The sequence below is a fragment of the Phyllobates terribilis genome, unplaced genomic scaffold (genome assembly GCF_046119375.1).
Source record: "Phyllobates terribilis strain yellow unplaced genomic scaffold, ASM4611937v1 Scaffold_1__5_contigs__length_1240528914, whole genome shotgun sequence".
Classification (NCBI taxonomy): domain Eukaryota; kingdom Metazoa; phylum Chordata; class Amphibia; order Anura; family Dendrobatidae; genus Phyllobates; species Phyllobates terribilis.
Window position 1 is genome coordinate 1,128,423,171 of NW_027362761.1, and position 24,237 is coordinate 1,128,447,407.

Sequence of the window (24,237 nt, forward strand, 5' to 3'; positions counted from 1 at the left end):
CTGATAATACAGGGGGGGTGTACTCACTTATGCTGTGTGCTGTATATATAATGTACTGATAATACGGGGGGGTGTACTCACTTATGCTGTGTGCTGTATATATAATGTACTGATAATACAGGGGGGGTGTACTCACTTATGCTGTGTGCTGTATATATAATGTACTGATAATACAGGGGGGTGTACTCACTTATGCTGTGTGCTGTATATATAATGTACTGATAATACAGGGGGGTGTACTCACTTATGCTGTGTGCTGTATATATAATGTACTGATAATACGGGGGGGTGTACTCACTTATGCTGTGTGCTGTATATATAATGTACTGATAATACAGGGGGGGTGTACTCACTTATGCTGTGTGCTGTATATATAATGTACTGATAATACAGGGGGGTGTACTCATTAACGCTGAGCGCTGTATATATAATGTACTGATAATACAGGGGGGTGTACTCACTTTTGCCGGGCGCTGTATATATAATGTACTGATAATACAGGGGGGGTGTACTCACTTATGCTGTGTGCTGTATATATAATGTACTGATAATACAGGGGGGGTGTACTCACTTATGCTGTGTGCTGTATATATAATGTACTGATAATACGGGGGGGTGTACTTGTAGCACCCTGAGGATTCGGCTGCTACAGGGGTATTGCACCTCAACCCAGAGGTGTGATATTCCACTCCCGGGTAAGGATGGAGTGTGGAACTGAGCTCGGTAGGCTGCATGCACTACATACATCCCATTTCCGAGGAACAGACCGACGGTACTCCCACTTAGAAATGTGCAGGTACGACCGAGTCTGTTCCTGGCTGGAGTGGGAGGGGGGTGGTACATCCCATGTAGTGTAGGGGCAGATAGGGGGAGCAGCCTGGGTAAAGATAGGAGCTCATTGGGTGCTGGTCACCTGAGCTCACACATAGAGGGTGTATATAAGGTGGGCACCAACTAAGATCAGGGTCAGATGCAGAGGATCAGATGCAGGAAGTGAGTCAGCTGCAGAGAACAAGTCAGGAGCAGAGGAGAGAAGAAAGACCAAGACCCAGAGTGAGAGAGGAGAAAAGAGAAAGACCCAGAGCACAGAAGAGAAGGGACCCAAGAACCCAAATCAGAGCACCGGGTGAGGAGTCAGCATCAGGGTACCGGAACCCAAGCTGGTGGGGGTAAAAACAATCCCCAGCCAGAGACCGGAGACCGTGGGCAGTGTCTGTCACGGTCACCCACCACATTCACCCCGAAGGCACACCACATGAAGGGTCAGGGAACCCAGGGCCAAGGGTGTCCCAACAGAAGGCCCGAGGGAGCTGGACCTAGGTGGATCACTGGTGGGGACGGCTGAAGAAAGGACAGAGGGAGAGCTCAGGGCCACGCTCCGGACTTGTTTGGGGGTTGGCTGGATCCAGGACCTGGTGGACGCAGCACGGCTCGGGTGGTCACTAGCAGCTGGAGTGACCAGTACAACATCTGCAGTAAGTAAACACCCTTAACTGCACAACCCGACTCTGTCTTCACTGCCGTCTGCACTACACCACCACAACCCCCATCCTCTGCGCCTGTCCCCTCTGAGGCTATACCCCTCCCGTTGGGGGTTATCCCACCAAGCTGCGCACCCACCATCAGCCTCAGCGGACCCTGCTGCAGCGGCGGCCACAGTGACCGCATCACAACGGGTGGCGTAGTCGACACAAAAGAACTTTGGTAACATCTGTAGAACTGCCACATCACACTGAGCTTGACGCCCTGGGCACGGGACCGGGTCACAGCCGCTCGGAGACTACAACCCCCCATCTGATCCGGTGCCGGGTATTCCCCTCAAAAAGGAATATGTCCCAGGGGGCGCGTCATACTCACTTATGCTGTGTGCTGTATATATAATGTACTGATAATACAGGGGGGGTGTACTCACTTATGCTGTGTGCTGTATATATAATGTACTGATAATACAGGGGGGTGTACTCACTTATGCTGTGTGCTGTATATATAATGTACTGATAATACGGGGGGGTGTACTCACTTATGCTGTGTGCTGTATATATAATGTACTGATAATACGGGGGGGTGTACTCACTTATGCTGTGTGCTGTATATATAATGTACTGATAATACAGGGGGGTGTACTCACTTATGCTGTGTGCTGTATATATAATGTACTGATAATACAGGGGGGTGTACTCACGAATGTGTCTCTCTCTTCCTCTCTCTCTTGTCCTGGACATATTGTCGTCATGGTGCCACACTGAGCATGCTCAGTCTATAGCGGCTTCGGACAGAGACACACATCCCCGGTTATATTATAGATAGTACTATATATTACATAGATATGTTTGTGTACCTGTAGCTCGCTCTCCCTCTCTATAGAGAGACATATACAAACATACCTGTGTAATATATAATACACAGGTATATTTGTATTTCTCTCTCTATGACAAATACACACATAAACATATATATACATAGCAAGAGAGAGCTACATATATAAGCATACATGTGTTTTATAGACAGAGGGGTGCAACCACAATGTGCAATTACATAAAGTAGCGCTATATATACATCTATAGAGATATATATCTATAGATATAGAGTGATATATGGAAAAATATCAGTGACCAGCCAAGAACCTTCAAATATAGTAAAAATAGAATGGAAGCAGCACTTCAATAAAAATACGTGATAGAGCTAGAATTAATTCCCCCATCTGATCAGGATAAATAAAGTCGACCTTTTTCACTTATTTCCACTGCATCGCTGCTTCATCTCTATTATTCAACTTGCTCCATATGTAGCCAGGAGATGTAAATGTGAATTTTTTATAAACGGATATGGATAATACATGCTGTGGTTACTCTGTAGCCTTCTCTCTGGCTCTATACATAGTATATATAGACAGAAGACCCCTTTATATATATTTTCTCCTTATAACTGGACCATTTGATAAATGAATTCTTAGGCTGTGTGCCCACGATGCGTTTTTCATGCGTTTCCGCTGGGGAATTTCCGCAGCGGAAACGCATCAAAAACTCTTGGTAATCCGCACCACATGGTCCTAAATGGCATTCCGCAATGTCAATGCACATGCTGCGGATTATTCCGCAGCGTTTCTGCAGCGCTCAAAAATCCGCAGCATGTCATTTAATTTTGCGGAAGCGCAGCGGAATTGCCGCCATTGACTTGCATTGAGACGCACATAATCCGTGTCTGTACATTTGTACACGCGGATTATATGCGTTTCAATGTGCGGATAGAACCCAGTTCTGGAGGAGAGAAGTTTATATTTATCTTCTCGCGGGCCGGCCGGCAGCGCTTATCTTCCAGGACCTGAGATGACGTCGCAGTCATGTGACCGCAGGCTGTCTCGCGATATGCCAGCAACCCGGAAGGAGCGCGACAACACACGCGGCGGGGGATCGGTAAGTATAGCTTTATTTTTTATGGTGCTGTTTGCATGGATTTATATAGTGTGACCTAGTTGTCAAGCACTTTCCAAGTGATGCTGTCGCCTGGAAAGTGCTTGTAGTCCGTATGCGTAAACGCATGTGAATACGCATGTGAATACACGTGTATTCTGCAGGAAAAACGCATGCACAATCTGCATGCGTTTTTTCTAGCAAGGGAGATGCAGAAACGCTGCAGAAATTTTCTGCTTCATTTCTGCATGGTGGGCACATAGCCTTAGGTTTACTACACTGATGACCAGAGGCGCTGCCTAGCAACCAGCCTCTGGGGGCGTGTCTCAGAGCACACCAGGCTGAGCTGCCAATCCCAAAATGGCAGCTCCTATAAACTGTGATTCTCTTATTTCATAAATCAAGTAATTCTTCCAAAGGTAATTTATTTCATGTTCATTTAGATCTATAGTCTCCTTACTGTAATATACCATATTACAGGTGCTTCTCACTAAATTAGAATATCATGAAAAAGTTAATTTATTTCAGTTCTTGAATACAAAAAGTGAAACTCCTATATTATATAGAGTCATTACAAACAGGGTGATCTATGTCAAGTGTTTATTTATGTTAATCTTGATGGTTATGGATTACAGATAATGAAAACTCAAAAGTCATTATCTCAGTAAATTTTAATAATTAACAAAACATACCTGCAAAGGCTTCCTAAGCATTTAAAAAGGTCCCTTTGTCTGTTTCAGTAGGCCCCACAATCATGGACGAGACTGCTAACTTGTCCAAAAGGCAGTCATTGACACACTAAGTAATGCAAACTAAATTTTGCATTTCATTTGTAAACCAAGGTCCCAGAGTCTGGAGGAAGAGTGGAGAGGCCACAATCCAAGCTGCTTGAGGTCTAGTGTGAAGTTTCCACAATCAGTGATGGTTTGGGAGCCATGTCATCTGCTGGTGTAGGTCCACTGTGTTTTATCAAGACCAAAGTCAGCGCAGTCGTCTACCAGGAAACTTTAGAGCACTTCATGCCTCCCTCTGCCGACAAGCTTTTTGGAGATGGAAATGTCATTCTCCAGCAGGACTTGGCACCTGTCCACACTGCCAAAAGTGCCAATACCTGGTTTACACACAACAGTATCACTGTGCTTGATTGGCAGCAAACTCGCCTGACCTTAACCCCATAGAGAATTCTCTATGGGGTATTGTCAAGAGGAAGATGAGAGACACTAGACCCAACAATGCAGACGAGCTGAAGGCTGCTATCAAAGCAACCTGGGCTTCCATAACACCTTAGCAGTGCCACAGGCTGATCGCCTCCATGCCACGCCGCATTGATGCAGTAATTGATGCAAAAGGATCCCCGACCAAGTATTGAGTGCATTTACTGAACATACATTTCGGATTTTAAAAACATTTTTCAAGCTGTTGTTATAAAGTATTCTAATTTACTGAGATAATGGCTTTTGTGTTTTCATTGGCTGTAAGCCAAACTCTATTTGTAACGATTTTCTAGTGAGATGCACCTGTATGTGTGGAGGTGATAGGTCCTCTTTAAGTTTGTGGGTGTAACATGAAAAAAAAAAAATTCACGGGGTATGAATACTTTTTCAAGGCACTGTACCTGCTGATTAACCCTACATGTGCAGGTACATAGCGTTTTTGGGCATTACAAATTCCATTTAAAAGTTTATAGATTTTAAATTACTAAATGTATGCCAAAAGAGTGTCTTTTTGACAGACATGTACACAGTTATACAATTGCTTAAAGGGAACCTTTCATTTTCCCAAACACTATTAACCTGCAGATTTCAGGCTATTCTGCTGGTTAATAGTGTTCTAAAAGGTATGCAGCTACTACACTGAGGGTGCGGCTACAAGTAGAAATTAACTTTATTCCTCCCAGCAGCCTTTCGTTTTCAGTCATAGAGACGCAGCCAGAGCGGCTTCAGTCACTGCTCAGTGTACAGTGGGCAGGGGCTAAATGCATGCCCCAGCACAATGACAGCTGGCTGTGCAGCGTATCAGTGCAGACATGACTGTCAGTCAATGTGCCGCGGTTGTGTTCACTAAAACTGTATTGTGGAATGAAAGCCTTTCTATACATTCACATTCTGTGGAAAAATGCTTTCATAAATGTAATGCTAAATTTAATAAAAAAAATGTTTTACCACAACTGGGAGATTCTGCAGGTCTGTGTTTCCCAGATCTTTGACCAATGTATTGTCTGGAAACTCCTGTGACATAAAACAAAATAGAATTTATTTATCATATCAATATTATTACTTATTGTAAAGTATGATATAATAATTACTGTGGATGTTTAACACAAATGTTTCCTAAAGAGGATGCATAATGGGAAAATTACCTTTTGTTGAAATCGGGTTTTATGTTGAATGTATGTTAATGTTTTTGATAAAATTACTTTGTTTTACCATACAGCTATCTCCTAAATCTTGCAGTTTTCACACTGCCCACTTGGTCTGTTATTAGAATCATACCCTATATTTTGTAGCAGAGATCGCACTACATATCTTACAGAGGCGTAGAAATACTGATCTTAGCAATTTTGAGGAGTAGATCATTTGCAAATTTCAAGTACATGGGTATACATAATGCTGAGACCTCGCTATTTAAAACTTTATCTATTTATATCTTTTTATTGCAGCAATGCTTCCTAGCAAGAATAGAAAGTTAAGGAATTATTCAGCAAAAACAACACCCTCAATCCAATCATACCCTCCAATTTTACTTTTGAGAGTAGTGGTGAGCGAGCATTAGTGATGTGCGAACGCGCTCACCACTGCTCGGTACTCGCCCGAGCATCACTGTGCTCGACAAGCTCGGCGCTCGGCGAGTATTTCCAGGTTGCTCGGGCGGGAACTCCGGTCGCCTCTCTGCATGTTTGGTGCTCTTTAGAGAGCCAATGAACATTCAGGGATTGTTTGCCACACACTGTAATGCCGTAGTCATGTTGGGTGTGGGCATCACAGTGATTAGCTGGCCGCACAGCATCATCAGATGTATATAAAACCAGGCGCCACCATGCTCGTCACAGTCTACTCCGGAATCAGGCAGCGTAGGGAGAGCTGCTGCTGCGTCAGGGAGAGATTTGCTTGTTCATAGTTAGTATAGCTATTCCACAACATATATTTATATCCATCTGAACCAACAGTCCTTCTGAGGACTAATCCAGCGGCATATAATCAGTGCTAGGCAGGCAGGCAGTATATGTAGCAGACTGCAGTGTATAATACAGCACAAGAGGGTCCATTGAACGTCCTTTTAGTCTAGGTATTCCACAACATATATATATATATATATATATATCAGAGCTAGGCAGGCAGGCAGTGTATGTGGCAGACTGCAGTGTATAATACAGCACAAGAGGGTCCATTGAATATCCTGTCTGCTGCTGCTGCTGTAATAATTACAGATATTTCTAGACATAGCCCCAGATATCAGGGAATTTTTTTTTTTTATCTTAATCCTGGTTATTTGCTTAAAAAGCAATCCGGAGTACACAATTTTTCTGCTCACTGCAGAATAAAGCCAGATCTGTTCCAAATTACAGTGATAAAAATTCAGAAATTTGAACTAAACGTGGAAAATATTGGCCTCCTTTTCCATTCTGTTGCAGTGTGTCGGTGAAGCTATTCACACTAGGTCTCCGTGTAAAATAATATTAGTAAATTACAGGCCTACAATTTAAAGCCGTGGTTCTCTGTCAGACATACCATTGAAAAGACTTCTGAAATCATAAATTTTTTCCATTTTAATTCCGTTGCAGTGTGTCGGCGAAGCTATTCACACTACGTCTCCATGTAGAATAATATTAGTAAATTACAGGCCTACAATTTAAAGCCATGGTTCTCTGTCAGACATATCACCGAAAAGACTTCAAAAATCATACATTTCTTCCATTTCCATTCCGTTGCAGTGTGTCGGTGAAGCTATTCACACTAGGTCTCCGTGTAGAATAATATTAGTAAATTACAGGCCTACAATATAAAGACGTGGATTTCTGTCAGACATACAAAGGAAAAGACTTTTGAAATCATACATTTCTTCCAATTTCATTCTGTTGCAGTGTGTCGGCGAAGCTATTCACACTAGGTGTCCGTGTAGAATAATATTAGTAAATTATAGGCCTACAATATAAAGCCGTGGTTCTCTGTCAGACATATCACTGAAAAGACTTCTAAAATCATACATTTCTTCAATTTCCATTCCGCTGCAGTGTGTTGGTGAAGCTATTCACACTAGGTCTCCGTGTAGAATAATATTAGTAAATTACAGGCCTGCTATTTAACGAATGGTTCTCTGTCAGACATATCACCGAAAAGACTTCTGAAATGCTTAAAGTCACTTGGCCGCCACCACCACCTCAACCCAGTCTTCCACACGGTCAAGTCTCAGTAGCCGTGAGTCTGGACTGCATATTCCTCACCCTGATCCTCCTTCCTCCCACCATGCCGAGTGCCCGGAGACAACTGATCCCATACTTGGACACTCTGAAGAGCTGTTCACTTTTCCATTTGTAGATTGAGGCCTCTCGCCCAGCCAGCTTCAAGCGAGTCAAGAGGAGAACGCTTGTAGCGATGGCCAAATATTGCAGCAGCCCCGGTCACACGAAGGCCAAGGTAGTAAAGTGCAATTACTGTCGGAAGAGGTGGATGATGATGATGAGACACAATTGCCAGAAAGTCAGGAGGAGGATCAGGGTGCGGAAGTGGAAGACGAGGTGGTGGATGATATAGTAACTGATCCAACTTGGCAGGTGGACACAGAGCGAGGACACAGCACACAGGGGCAGAGAGGCATAACACCACAACAGGCAGGAAGAAGCAGTGTGGTGGCCATAGACACAAGGTGGGAAAGCATTCCTCATAATGCCAACACGACGGAATTTGCCAGTACAACTGTTAGGTCTTCCCGAGTCTGATTATTTTTTAAAGACTCTGCAGATAACCCCAAAAAGGCCATTTCCACCATCTGCCAGGCCAGCATCAGCAGGGGTAGCAAAACTACCAGCCTGACCACCACCAGCATGATTAGGCACATGGCAGCAAAGCACATGACTAAGTGGGCCGAACCCCAGGGTCCAGCAACAGTGTCTGCGGGTGACACTACTGCTTCTTCCACTGTTGTGCGTGCACGCCAATCCCCTGTCCATGGCGCAGGGCAAGATGCCTCACGCCCTGTACCTCTCATTGCACACTCTCAAGTAGAACCATCAGCAAGCACGTCCACGTCCTTTTCCCAGCGCAGTGTTCAATTGTCCATACCCCAGTCATTGGAACGCAAGGGCAAATACGCAGCCAACACTCCACAGGCCACACTACTAAATTCCCACATTTTGCGACTGCTTGCGCTCAAAATATTACCTTTTAGGCTTGTGGAGACGGAAGCATTCCGCAACCTGATGTCGGGGCGGCCGTCCCTTGGTAGTCGTGCTCTCAACAACACAGTTACTGGGAAAGTCCACATAACCGCGGACACGTGGACAAGTTCTTGTGAGCAGGGATGGTACATCTAACTGACGGCACACTGGGTTAACAGTGAAAGCTGGGACCTAGTCGGACCTTGGGACTGAACACGTCCTCCCGACGCCAAGGATTGTGGGTCCTAGGTCAATCAGGGTTGCTCCCACAGTCTACAGCTCCTGCACCTCCTCCTTGTCAGCCTCCTCCTCTTCAGCCTCCATCTCTGAAATGACCACATCAGTCACAAGCTGGAAGCACTGCAGCACTGCCTTGGCCAAGCGGCAACAGGCTGTGCTGAAGCTAATATGATTAGGTGACAAACCGCACAATGATGAAAAGTTGTGGACAGCTTTGAAAGAGCGGGCAGATCTGTGGCTCATTGCTTAACCTCGTGGTTCAGCGGTTTCTCAAATCCTACCCGACGCTGCCTGATCTGCTTGTTAAAGTACGCCACCTGTGTGCCATGTTTCAGCAGCGTTTGCAGCTTCCGGCTCACCGACTGGTGTGTGATGTCCCCATGAGTTGGAACTCTACAATGCAGATGTTGGGAAGGATTTGTGAGCAGAAGAGGGCAGCTGTTGAGTACCAGCATCAACAAGGCCGTCGGTATTCAGTTCAGACTCCACACGTAAGACCTCAGGAGTGGACATGGATGTCAGACATATGTACCATCCTCCAAAACTTTGAGGAATCCACCAAGATGGTGAGCGGCGATAACGCCATAATTAGTGTCACCATCCCGCTTGTCTGTCTTCTGAAATGCTCTCTGCTCACAATCAAAGAGGATGCATTGCAGGCGGAGCACGATGACATGGAGAAAGGAACCATACAGGGTAATTACACACAGCCCAGCCTCATCTCATCCCAACGTGGATTGGGTGACAATGAGGAAGAGGAGGACGAAGAACAGGAGCTAGTTTCATATGCTATAGACGGTACTACATCCACAACTGTCATACCATCTGTTCAGCATGGATGGTCTGAGGACAGAGAGGAGGAGGAGAAGGAGAGCATGGTCAGTCATCCTCTTGGTGAGGACACGGAAGTCTTGCCTGTTAGCAGTCTGGCACGTTGGCTGAATTTATGCTACGCTGCCTTTTCCATGACCCTGGCATTCTCAAAATTTTGGGTGACAGTCATTACAGGTTGGTGACACTTCTAGACCCATGCTACAATGAGAACTTTCTATCTCTTATTCCTGAGGCGGACAGGTCTACAAAAATGGGGCTGTACCAGAAGGCCCTTGTTACGGAACTATTAAAAAAATTCCCATCTGAAAACGCTGGCGGCAGAGGTCACAGTTTGTTGGACAACCAAGGAGTACAGGCGAGACAGACACAATTCCAATCCAGCAGACGCAGGGGAACACTGTCAAAGTTCTGGGAGAATTTTCTCAGCCCCTCCAATCGCACAGGCCCTGAGGCGCGGGGTACTCTCACAAGGAGTGCAAAGTTTGGGAAGATGCTGAGGGAGTACCTTGCCGACCGTACCAACGTCCTTCTTGATTCCTCTGTGCCTTATAATTTTTGGGTATCCAAGCTGGATACATGGAATGAACTGGCTCTCTACGGCTTGGAGGTCCTGGCTTGCCCTGCCGCTAGCGTTTTATCAGAGCGGGTTTTTAGTGCCGCTGGTGGAATTATAACTGATAAGTGCATTTGCCTGTCAACTGAAAATGCTGACAGGCTGACTCTTATAAAAATGAACAAGGGCTGGATTGGGCTAGACTTCTCAACACCACCGAATTATAGCAGCGTAACATAAACTCAAATCCAGTGTCTTTTTTTGGGAGGTGTATTCCCATGCACCTTTTCACACCCACACATGGGTATACGCTTCCTGATTTTGGCTATTTGCTCTTGTCCTCCTCCTTCTCCTCATCCTCATCCTCCACCACCATATCACCAGGGTGACCGTGGTCCGTGATGCAACACCCACATAATTTTTTAAAGGGTTTTTATGATGCCCGTAAAAAAAATGTTTTATACAGTATGTTCATGTATACCCCCCAGGGTAAATGTTTATGCCTCCCAATTTTTGGCAGTCCTTGAATTCACTGAATAGGCCAACACTATGGGAGACCCACTTCCTAATAATGGGAACATTTTTTCATGAGGCCCTCTACGTCTCTTCCAAGGGGCATTGGAGTGCCTCCCAATTTTTGGCAGCCCTTGCATTCACTGCATAGGCTAACACTATGGGAAACCCACTTCCTAATGATGGGAACATATTTTCATGAGGCCCTCTACATCTCTTCCAAGGGGCATTGAAGTGCCTCCCAATTTTTGGAAACTTTTGCATTCACTGCATAGGTCAACACTATGAGAGACCTGCTTCCTAATAATGGGAACATTTTTTCATGAGTCTCTCTGACCTCCACATCTCTTCCAAAGGGCATTAGAGTGCCTCCAAATTTTTGGCAACCCTTGCAATCACTGCATAGGCAAACACAATGGGAGACCCACTTCCTAATAATGGGAACATTGTTTTCAGGAGGCCCTCTGACCTCCACGTCTCTTCCAAAGAATATTGGAGTGCCTCCAAAATTTTAGCAACCCTTGCATTCACTGCATAGGCAAACACAATGGGAGACCCACTTCCTAATAATGGGTACTTTTTTTTCAGGAGGCCCTCATCTACGTCTCTTCCAAGGGGCATTGGAGTAGGTCCAAATTTTAGGCAGCCCTTGCATTCACTGCATAGGCAAACAGTAAGTGAGACCCACTTCCTAATAATGGGAACATTGTTTTCGGGAGGCCCTCCCCTAAGTCTCTTCAAAGGGATATTGGCGTGCGTTCAAATTTTCAAAGGGGTATTGGGTGGGCCCTGCTACTCACTGCTTATGCATTACCAGTATAGGAGACCCACTCTTTAGTCATGGGAACAACAAAGCATAGACAGCTGATGGCTCTCTAAGAATAGTGAGGGCCGACTGCTGGCCCTTTAAGAATAGTAAAGGCCGCCTGATGGCCCTATAAAAATATGCTTTGTGACTTTCAGAGTCCAACCTTCATAAATGAAACAGGATGTGTCTGATCATGTCTCACACACTACATGGCCAGATAAGGTTGTAAAATGTTAAAATGACATTTCCCGGTGAATGCATTTGTCACGGTTGAAAGCAATCCAAAAGTGCAAAAACGCATCAAAAATGCTACGTGTGAACATAGCCCAAGGTGTGGAGGAGATTTTTTGTTTTTGGTTATTTATTTTGCCTTATATACAAGTCATCACCCTGGAAAGAATGTTCCTTAACATATTTCCCAGGAAAATCCATTTTTGTTTCGTTTTTCTATGTTTTATTGTGAGTCTGTAAAAGTGGCATAATACCTCTGACAACATTGATGACAGCAGTGACCTGGGAGTCAGAAATGCTTCCAGGGGTCTTCCCCATGCTGTTCCCATGCCATTTGAGCACTGTTCCCATAGATTTGGGCAATTTTTAGGCCCTCTGCAGGCTGCTGGGGGGAGGCGCCTGAAAAATGCTTGAGTTTCCCATAGACTTACATTGGGCTCGTTGATCGGGTCGAGCATACAAGTATTCCAATGTGCTCGACTCGAGCAACGAGCACCCGAGCATTTTAGTGCTCTCCCATCACTACTGTCCACAACTCTTCAGCTGTATGACTGCGATTTCCAAGGCATATTAATTTGAAAAGTGCCTGAATGCGGTGAGTCCTGGCTGCGCAGTACGGAGGTGGGGGGAATCTCTTTGCACTGTTGGAATGTATGCCTCATTAGGGCAGAGGTTGAGGGCGCAGATGGAGGCCCTAGGGGAGGTGGAGGATGCAGAAGCACTTGAGGAAGTGTTAGATACAGAGGTTTGTTCAGCAAGCCTTGGAGATTCCAACACTTGCTGTCTAGTGACACATTGGTGTCTAGTGGTTTAGTTCTCCATCCCCTGGTGTGTAGTGGTTTAGTTTTCCAACCCTAGCTGTTTAGTATGTTAGTTTTCCAACCCCTGTTGTCTTATTAGTTTAGTTCTCCAACCCATGTTTTCTATAGTTATCCATGTTCTAGTGTGTATTTGTTTCATTCTCCAACCTTAGCTGTTTAGTAGTTTAGTTCTTCAACCCCTGTTGTATATTAGTTTAGGTCTCCATGTTCTGGTGTGTATTTATTTCTTTCTCCAACCCATCCATGCCCACCCCCAGGGGTTTACGTCTGGTGACGAGGGTTTGGATTCTTATCGTCCGGGCCCGGATCAACTGAAAAAAATTTTGGGCATCGCTACACATGCTTTCCCCCTCTTGAGTCTGTGAAGCTTTGGATCAGACCTCTCATACCCCGGAATAGAATATGTGAACAGGTCTACAGATTCGCCCATCTTTGCTACTCCATAGTCAGTTGGCTAGTTAGAGAGTTGTGAAGTGGGTAAAAACAAGGGTAATTGGGGTGGCACATCTGAGGACTGTACGGTGTGTGATGTTAAGGTGGAGGAAGAGGAGCAGAGGCCACTTGATGCAGCGCTTGTCATCTACTGGAGCACATGTTCTTCCTGCCCCTCATCTACAGTACAAGTCGTACCACTGCCTCATTCTTCAAGCAGAATATTGACAAGATAGGACTTTAAGCAAAAGCTTTACCCTAACAGCCCCTTCTCTCTCATAATGCCTCAACTCTCCTCCACCAAAACCAGCTTCTCCGCCACCATGGAAGATGACCTTTACTCTTCAAATCACATCTCACCACCTGTGAACTTAACCCAATGCCATCCCACCTCATTCCAAATCGTACCACAGTCTTCATCCCAAGCCTAACCCTCCTCTTCTGCCTGTCACTAACAACTGGCATTATCCCATCATGATTCAAACATACCTTGATCACACCCATCCTCCAAAAGTCCTCCCTTAACCCATGCTATGTTTAGCTATCGCCCCATCTCCTTTCTCCCCTATGCCTTCAAACTACTGGATCAACATGTCTATTTTGAACTGTCCTCCCACCTCTCCTACTCCCTCTTTGACCCCTTACAATCAGGCTTCTGACCTCACTATTCCACTGAAACGGCCCTGACTTAGGTCACCAGCGACCTACTAATTGCTAAATCCAAGCCAGACTACTTTGTCTTCCTCCTCCCAGACCTGTCATCTGCCTTTGACACAGTAGACCATACCATCTTACTACAGACTCTCATTTCTCGGCATCACAGAATTGGCCCTGTCTTGGATCTTTTCATACTTAACAGACAGGACATTCAGTGTCTCCCACTCACACACCACCTCCTCATCTCACCCCCTATGGGTCGGTGTCCCCTAAGGTTCAGTTGTAGGACCCAGGCTCTTCTCCATCTACACCTTTGGCCTGGGACAGCTCATGGTCTCACGGCTTTCAGTATCACCTCTATGCTGATGACACACAGATCTACGTCTCTGGACCTGATATCACCTCCTTACTAACCAGAATCCCACAATGTGTGTCCTGTATGTCATCTTTCTTCTCTGCTAGATTTGTAAAAATTAACATGGATATATTCATTCACCCCCCCCAACTGACCTATCAATCAAATTGAATGGCTGCCCAATCTCCCTAGTCCCGCAAGCTTGACTCTGATCTGTCCTTCAAACGTCAGATCCAAGCCCTTTTCACTTGCTGCTGACTCCAATTCCAGAGTATCTTGGGGATCCGCACATTCCTCAACTGAATGTAGAAAAACACCAGTGCACGCCCTCAACATCTCCCGCCTCGACTACTACAAGCTCATGCTCTGTGGCCTCCCTTCTACCACTCTCGCACCCCTCCAATCTATCCTAAACTGTGCTGGCCGATTAATCCACCTGTCACCTCGCTATTCCTAGGCTTCTCCCCTCTGTCAATCCCTGCACTGGCTCCCTGTTGCCCAGAGACTCCAGTTGAAAAACCTAACTTTGGCATAACAACTAACAAGCCATCGAAAACCTGTCTCCTCCTTACACGTGTAACCTAGTCTCCCTGCTCTAGTTACCTGCATGCAACTTCCCATCCGTCCAAGATCTCCTTCTCTACTTCCGTCTTATCTCTTCTTGTCACAATCGTGATAATAATTATAGTACAAGTACTCTGGGTCAATTGATGGCACTTTCCAGGTGTCTACCCCTAATTTGATATGTTTTGGCAGCTTTTGGGCCCGCTGGAAGGTGTGGTGTCTATCCTTTTTTTTGTCTCCCCATTGAATCCTATGGCGTTCGGTAACGTTCAACGATCAGTCGACGAATTAATCGGTGAATACAGCAAATTCGGCGATAGTAATATTGAAACATTCGCTCTTCTCTATCTACTACCACCAAAACCACCATCTTGCCTGCAGAAACCAGTAGGTCAGTAATAAAGTCCATGGACAATTGTGTCCATGGCCTACTAGGGATAGGTAGCAAAGAGTACCAGACGGGTATGTGAAATCTTAGAACGCGCGCAAATACTAAAAGCAGCTACATGTTCAATCACATCCCAATACAACCCCGGCCACCAAAAAGGACGAGAGAGGAAGTCCGCGGTTGGATTACCACCTGGATGACCAGCAAGCACAGAATTATGATGTTCCTTAATTACTTTACGGCGCAGATTAGATGTTACAAATAACCTTACTGAATGGCAAGAGGCAGAGGCATCCCCCTGAGCCTCCAACTCCTCAACCTTCAGTTCAGGATACAGTGCCGAATGACTACCCCTTTCTGTAATATCAGGGCAGGGTTCTCATGGTCAAGACCACCAGGGAAGCTCCTGGACAAAGCATAGGCCTTGACATTTTTGATCCCTGGATGAAAAGTGACAACAAAATTGAACCTAGTAAAAAACGGTGGCCATCTGGCTTGCCTAGGGTTGAGACGTTTAGCTGACTGGAGATATGACAGGTTCTTATGGTCAGTAATAACCGTAATATGATGGACTGCTCCCTCCAACCAATGTCGCCATTCTTCGAACGCCAATTTGATCGGCAAAACTTCCCTATTACCCACGTCATAATTTCTCTCAGGCAAAGACATTTTTTTTAGAAAAGAAGGTGCATGGACGCCATTTCCCAGGGGACGAACCCTGAGACAACACAGCCCCAACCCCGACATCCGTCGCATCAACCTCCACAATAAAGGGTTGGGAAACATTGCGTTGAATGAGTATAGGTGCAGTGGCAAAATGATTCTTTAAGGAAAAAAAAGCCTGGAGGGAAGCATCCGACCATTTGGAAAAAGAAGACCCCTTCATGGTCATGTCAGTAAGGGGTTTCACAATAACAGAGTAATTTTGAATACATTTCCAGTGAAAATTAGTAAAGCTCAGAAAACGTCGTAGAGCCCTTCAGGTTCTCGAGATGTTCCCAATCAAGGACTGCACGGATCTTCTCCAGATCCATCTGAAAACCCGAAGATGACAACAAGTACCCTAAAAACTGCACCTCCTGAACATTGAAAACACATTTTTCCAGTTTGGCATAAACTTTGATATCCCTTAATATCTGGAGCACCTGCTTAATATGTCCCCGATGTGTCTCAAAATCAGGTGAGTAAACTAAAATATCGTCCAGATAGACCACCACAAAGCTCCCCATCAAATGATGAAAAATATCATTTATGAAATGCTGGAATACCACAGGTGCATTGGTCAAACCAAAAGGCATAACCAGACTCTCAAAATGACCTTCTGGGGTATTGAATTCTGTTTTCCATTCGTCCCCTTCTCTGATTCTAACCAGATTGTAGGCTCCCCTTAAATCTAACTTGGAGAATACCTTAGCTCCTACAACCTGGCTGAACAAATCAGGAATCAGAGGAAGAGGGTATGGATCACGGATAGTAATTTCATTTAATTAATGGAAATTTAAACAGGGACGTAGACCGCCATCTTTTTTCTTCACAAATTTGAACCCTGCCGCCACGGGCGAAGATGAGGGTCTGGCAGGGGCGTCGCTAGTCTTATATCTGGGCCCAGGCCCCGGATCATGACTGCACTGCCCCGAATCTGCTGTTCACTTTTTTTTTTCATTGCACAAACTTTATTATCCTTGGAGGCACGCGCAAACGCAGGGTTTGCCTGAGGCTATGTGCCCACGATGCAGAAATGCTGCATATTTTTTACGCTTCTCCCTGGCAGGAAAAACGCATGAGGATTTTACATGCGTTTTTCCCGCCAGGTTGAAGTGTTTGTCAAGCGTTTTTGCATGCATTTCCGCATGTGGGTTATCAAGCGCTTTTCCAAGCGATTTTAGCATCACTTGGAAAAGTGCTTGACAACTTGTTCACACTATATAAATCCATGCAACCGGCATGGATTTATACACTGTGTTCCAAATTATTATGCAAATACTATTTTCTCAGATTTTCCCAAATTACCTATATGAATTGCAGTCATTGTAATTTTCCAGTCAAATAACTATTAGAGTACAAGTGAAAGGTTTTTGTACAAACTGCCTATGATAACAGTCTTTTTTAAAAAAAATAAAACACTCAAACTGCACTCAAAATGCATGTTCCAAATTATTATACACAGCAGAGTTTCCAACCTTTTCATTTTAATAAAGAACAAAACAATGGTCATTTTTGAAATTATAAGCATTAGCAGGTTATTACAAACTGAAATCAAACAGTTTTCAACTCAAAACTTTATTCTAGGTGATGTAACATTTGCACATAGGACCCCTTGTTCGAAAGGAGCTTCTGAACTCTCTCGTCCATTGAATTTGTCAGGTTTTGGATGGTTTCTGCTTCAATTGTTTTGCATGAGGACAGAATACCCTCCCAGAGCTGTTGCTTACATGTGAACTGCCTCCCGCCATCATAGACACTCCTTTTGATGATGCTCCAGAGATTCTCAATGGGGTTGAGGTCAGGGGAGCATGGGGGCCACACCATAAGTTTGTCCCCTTTTATGCCCACAGCAGCCAGAGATGCAGATGTGTTATGTGCAGCATGAGACTGGGCATTATCATGCATGAAAATGATCTTGCTGCGGAATGCACGGTTCTTCTTCTTGAACCATGGCAGGAAGTGCTCTTTGAGAAACTCAACATACATTATGGAGTTCATCTTTACCCCTTCAGGGATCCTAAAAGGGCCGACAATCTCTCTCCCCATGATTCCAGCCCAAAACATTACTCCACTTCCTCCTTGTTGGCGCCGTAGCCGTGTTTGCATGAGGTGTCCATCAACCAGCCATCCTCCACTCCATCCATCTGGACCATCGAGATCATTTCATGCATGATAATGCCCAGTCTCATGCTGCACATGACACATCTGCATCTCTGGCTGCTGTGGGCATAAAAGGGGACAAACTTATGGTGTGGCCCCCATGCTCCCCTGACCTCAACTCAAAATGACTGCAATTCATATAGGTAATTTGGGAAAATCTGAGAAAATATTATTTGCATAATAATTTGGAACACAGTGTAATATGTGAAATATCTATCTATTGCCAGTGGATGGATCATATTTTTACTTGTGTCTGTTTCTATGGTATTTGGTGTGTTTTGTGAGCGCTAAGACATTATTTTAATGCAATTTATTAAAAGTTATCTTTTAAATGGGTTTTTCTATGTGAGATATGGTTACATACCCATGAATTCATTCTATGCTAGCCAGAATCCACAAAAGATGTTTTTGTGTCGCAAAAGTGATGCACTCATCCATAAGCCATCTACTACTTTAGTGGCATTGAACTTCAGATGTTTTCAGAGTAAAAAAATATATGTTTATTTGTTCTCCCATGACAGCACCATGAGAGAGGGAATCCGCCCACCAAGGACAGGAAACCTATAGGCTTAAAAGGGGCGGTCCTCCCTCTCACCTCAGTTTGGTTTCCTGTCCTTGATGGGACCCTTCAGGCTTACCTGTAGATGCCTTGCCACACTGGCCGGCTTTTAGTGGGGATGCCTTCTCCACTCCGGCTGGCTCAGACTTTGGTGCCACGATGGACTCAAGGGGGTCATCACCGTGTGCGCCCGCCTGGGAGCAGCTCTCCCTGCCTGAGAGGAGAAACTCCGGAGCAGCCCAGCAACCCCTGCTGCCCTGGAGCTGATGCTCTCCGGAGTTCCCCCCCCATGTGGGGGGGCAGGGTTACAGGCTGGTATCGCGGGACACAGGTCCAGGGGCGTGGCCTCGGCTGACGCACTTCCGGGTCTGCGTCCTCCTGAGCCCTCACATGTGCTGCAGCGGTAGGATGCCTGCGAGGGGGAGCGTGTCCTCAGGGGCAGAGGGGCAGGGCTTGGGTCGCGGTCACGTGACCCAGAAATCTTCAGTGCCCGGTATAAGTGTGAGCCAGGTCCACTGTAAGATTGCTTCCTTTTTGTCTGCCATGATGGATGTGCAGTCAGAGCACTTGCAGCAGGAGCACGAGGCACAAGAGCAGCTTCGGCATCAGCTGCTTTCTGGGAAGCACCATGAGGGCTTTGCAAAATCCCTGGTTAAAAATCGTCACCCTCCCTCTGACCAGCCTGGAGTCATGCCTGGGGGCAGCCAGAGGAGTTCCGGCAGACGGGATGATTCGGCAGCCTCTAGGGAAGAACCCTCAAGAGATCCTTCGTCCATCCCCATACTAACCTGTTGGTGGGGTAAGTGATCTTTGTGAAAGTTCACTAGGGTAATAGCGTCCCCTTCTTTTTTCTGTCTTTCAGGGGAAAAGTGTGCCTCTAAAGTAAAACACAAGGAGTGTGTTTTATGTAGAGCCCCATTACCAGACGCCTACCCTAAGAGGCTCTGTCAGTCATGTTTTAGAGAAATGGTGACTGAAGAGACCCCCAACCTCTCAGCGGAGTTAAAATCCCTTGTTAAAACAGAAATCTCCAAAGCCCTTGCAAGCAGGAAAAGTCCGGTGGACTCCCCTTCAGACAGTTCCCTGGCTTCGGAGGGTGAAGTTAGCTCAGGGGTCTTATCTGAGTCAGCATCCTCTTCAGACAAAGGCTCAAGTCGCCATTGCTTTCCCCTGAATGAGGTGGACATCTTAGTGAAAGCAGTTCGCTCTACAATGGGAATTATAGATACAAGGGCGGAGAGATCAGTGCAGGACCTGATCTTTAGGGGTCTGCACGAAAGAAAAAGGAGATGCTTTCCATTGGTGGATAAAGTCCAGGGGTTAGTGCAGAAGGAGTGGAAAAGGCCAGAAAAAAAGGGTTCCCTTCCTCCTTCGCTTAAAAGGAAGTATCCCTTCGACGAGTCATCTTCCTCTTCATGGGATGAAGCCCCAAAGCTGGATGCTGCCATTGCCAAGGCCTCTAAGTCATCCTCTTTACCATTTGATGATATAGGTGCTCTAAAGGACCCACTTGATAGAAAGGCGTATTCCTTCCTCAAAGGGGCTTGGGAGACGGCAGCAGGAAACCTAAGGCTGGGGGTAGCATCAACATATACCTCCAGATCTCTCATGGTCTGGCTGCAGCAACTGTAGTCCCAGCTAAAGTCTAAGGTTTCTAGAAAGGACATCCGATCTAATTTCCCATTAATCTAGGGTGCAGCGGCCTTCTTGGCAGATGCCTCTGCAGATGCGTTGAGGTTAGCGGCCAGGTCAGCGGCTTTGTCCAACGCAGCTCGCAGGGCCTTATGGCTAAAATGTTGGCCGGGGGATCTCCAAGCTAAAGAAAGACTTTGCTCCATCCCTTGTGAGGGGGGTTATCTTGTTGGTTCATCAATAGACGAGATACTGGAGAAGGCAGGTGACACTAAAAAAGTCTTTCCATCGGTTTCCATACCATCGTATAAGCGTTCTTTCCGGAGGAAAAAGTTCATCCAGAGAAAATCAACTAAAGAACAGGATAGATACGAGCCCCGCAGGAGAAAGGTAGAGGGCTATTATTTGGTTCCTTCTCCCAGGAACCTCGGAAGAAAGGACAATGACTCGTTCCCCACGTGGGAGGAAGGCTGTCATCCTTTCTTCCCGCCTGGGAATGTATTTCCAACAGCAGTTGGATCCTAGGTCTGGTCAATTCGGGGTTAAGATTGGATTTCCAATATGCACCCCCACAGAGATTTATCGTAATCCCCTCTCGTTCCTCCCTCGTGCAGCAGTTAGCTCTGGAATCGGATGTCCTGGAACTCATACAGAAGTCTGTCTTGTGGGAGGTTCCGGGTCCAGAAAAGGAGAAAGGGTTCTACTCCCCTCTCTTTCTGATCCCAAAGCCCAATGGTTCCTTCAGAACGATTATAAACTTGAAAGCCCTAAATAAGTATTTTAGAGTGCCTTCGTTTAAAATGGAGTCTTTAAGTTCCACAATAAAACTTCTTTTTCCTGAGTGTTACGTGGCAGTCCTGGACCTTAAGGATGCGTATTATCACATATTCATTCATGAGGGATATCAGAAATACCTCAGGGTGGCAGTTAGATTACAGGGGGTGGTAAGACACTTTCAGTATGTGGCCCTTCCTTTTGGTCTGGTGGTTGCTCCTAGAATTTTTGCCAAGGTCATGGCTGAGGTTATGGCTCATCTTCGGGAGAAAGATGTGCTTATCATTCCCTACTTGGACGATCTCCTGGTGGTGGGAAATTCCTTCCTTCATTGTACACTTTTGGAGCAAGTAATGGTCGCTCTGAAAGACCTTGGTTGGTTACTAAACTTAGAAAAATCTAGACTTAAGCCCATGAAGACCCAGCAGTATTTGGGTGTCGTGCTGGACTCAGAACTACAGGAGACCCGTCTTCCAGACTCAAAGATTAGAAAGATACAGCTCCTGGTGGAGGTGGCTATTCAGAACCCCTTCATGTGCAATATCCCTTTAAACTCATGTTTCCCAGCAGTTTTATGGGCACAGTACTATTCCAGGACCCTGCAGTGGGAAGTTCTGCACAATGAGTTTATCCTCAAGGAGCATCTGGAGGGTATTTTGACCTTGACCCCCCGATCAGTTTTATCTCTTCGGTGGTGGATGGATGTTCGGAACCTGTCCAGAGGTGTCCCATGGGTGATATATCCATCTTGTGTAGTCACCATGGATGCAAGTCCCACAGGTTGGGGAGCCCATCTAGAGGTAGAGATAATCCAGGGTGTCTGGTCAAGGGAGGGAAGAAATTGTTCCTCTAATGTTAAAGAGTTGTTAGCTGTGGATCGAGCAGTAAATAGCTTCCTTGTGTCCCTGCAGGGCCAGGATGTCAAGATTTTGTCGGACAACCGGGTTGCTGTGGCGTACTTAAACCACCAAGGGGGCACCAAATCAAAACTTTGATAAAGGTTTCAGACAAGTTGCTACAGTTGGCAGAAAAACATCTCCTCTCCCTTATCGCCTTGCATATAAAGGGAAAAGATAATGCCAAGGCGGACTTTGAGTCAAAACACGATAAAAGGAGGAGAATGGGTTCTCAATCAAAGGGTCTTTTTTCAGATTACTCAGAGTTGGAGACTCCCTGTGGTGGATCTGTTCGCCACAAAACAGAATCGAAAACTGGAAGTTTTCTGTTCCCTAAACCCGAGGGAAGATCCCCTAGTAGTAGACTCCCTCCTAATCCCCTGGGACTTCAGCCTGGGTTATGCATTCCCTCCATTATCCCTTCTTCCAGTTGTCATCAGGAAAATCAGGGCTGACAAGGCCAGAGTGATACTGATAGCCCCCTTCCGGCCCAAGAAGGCTTGGTTCTCCTGCCTGAGGGAGATGTCAGTTTCAGATCCGTGGGTCCTTCCTGAGATTCCGGATCTCCTCTCTCAGGAGCCAATTTTCCATCCTCACACTCCGAATTTACACCTGACGGTGTGGAACTTGAGAGGGCATTATTGAAGAGAAAGGGTTTCTCATCAGATTTAGTGGACACCCTCTTATGTAGCAGGAAAGCTATCACCACGCTCATTTATATAACTTTCTCAGGGGCGAAGGTGGAGGATGGGGCCCCTGTGGGACAGATTCGGGAATTTCTTCTGAAGAGGCTAGAGCTGGGTTTGTCTACAGGTACCCTAAAGGTACAGGTATCGACACTGGGAGCCTTATTTAGCTGTGATTTAGTGAAAACTGTGGGTTTCTTGGTTTATTAAGGCATCTTTTAGGTCTAGACCCATCTCAAGTCCCAAGGCATCAAGACCTAAATTTGGTCTTAACAGCATTAACTGGCCCTCCCTTCGAGCCCTTAGATACGGACTCCCTAAGAGACATTTCATTTAAGACAGCTCTTCTGGTAGCACCGACTTCGACTAGGCGACTAAGTGATATCCAGAGTCTCTCCTCGGTTCCACCCTACACTCGGATCCTGGAGGATAGGGTAGTCTTCAAACCAGATCCGGCGTACCTCCCTAAGGTAGCTACCCACTTCCACAGAACCCAGGAAATTATTCTACTTTCCTTTTGTCCCAACCCCCAAAATCCTGTAGAGGACAAGCTACACACCTTAGATGTTAGGAGGTGCATAATCAGATACCTGTCTGTCACTGAAGGTTTTAGAGAGGAGAGATCCCTCTTTATTTGTCATCAGGGGGTTAAAAAAGGTTGTAGGGCCTCGAAACCCACCATTGCTCGTTGGAATTGGGGCGCTATTGTTCTGACCTATTCATCAAGTGGGAAAGAAGTACCAGAGGGTCTGAGGGCCAATTCTACTCGGGCCATGGCTACCTCCATGGCGGAGAAAACGGGTATCTCCATAGAGGAGATATGTAAGGCTGCTACCTGGTCCTTTCCAAATACCTTTTTCAAACACTGTAGGTTGCACATGGGTGACTCTTCCGACCTCACCTTTGGGAGAACGGTGCTCCAGGCTGTGGTCCCCCCCCTAGAATCTCCATTCTCTGTAATTCTCTTGTGGTGCTGTCATGGGAGAACGAATAAAGTCTTAGTTATTTACCGGTAACGTGATTTTTCGGAGCCCATGACAGCACCCTTATATTCCTTCCCTTCACGCTGGTGGGAGCACGCCCTTTTAGTTGGATATTCACTCACTTTTATAAGATGTTTTGGAGTGGGTGCTTGTATGGATATATAGGTATTTGGTTGTTGCCTCTTTTTTTTTCTTGGAATAAATAAGTAAAAAAAAAAGAGTAGGTGTTGTTTTGTTCTGAATATCTTATGATGTTTTGTTCTTACTAACCTTGGCGGTTCTCTAATGCTCTGTTAACCAAACTGAGGTGAGAGGGAGGACCGCCCCTTCTAAGCCTGTAGGTTTCCTGTCCTTGGTGGGCGGATTCCCTCTCTTATGGTGCTGTCATGGGCTCCGAAAAATCATGTTACCGGTAAGTAACTAAGACTTTTCTGTTGCTAGCCAGACTACAAAAAGTATTTTTATCTGTCGCAAACGTGATAGACTCTGCTAAAAGCCACCTACTACTTTAGTGGAGTTGAACTTCAACTGTTCTCAGAGTAAAAAAATTGATTTTTTCTGTTGCTAGCCAGAGTCCACAGAATATTTTTTTCTGTCACAAATGTGTTACACTCTGCCACCTAGTCCTTTAGTGATGGTGTAATTTAGCTGTATGCAGAGCT

The 24,237-nt window shown here is 45.7% G+C and overlaps 1 protein-coding gene across 2 annotated transcripts in view; it reads right to left on the minus strand.

Annotated features, from left to right (window-relative positions):
- Positions 1–24,237, minus strand: part of LOC141161755 (uncharacterized) — a 1,209,981-nt gene that overhangs the window by 1,021,379 nt on the left and 164,365 nt on the right. For both annotated transcript variants that reach the window (XM_073647047.1, XM_073647037.1), the window contains exon 4: positions 5,573–5,638. In XM_073647047.1, the coding sequence (XP_073503148.1) occupies positions 5,573–5,638 (66 nt within the window). The remainder of the gene's footprint in view (positions 1–5,572; positions 5,639–24,237) is intronic.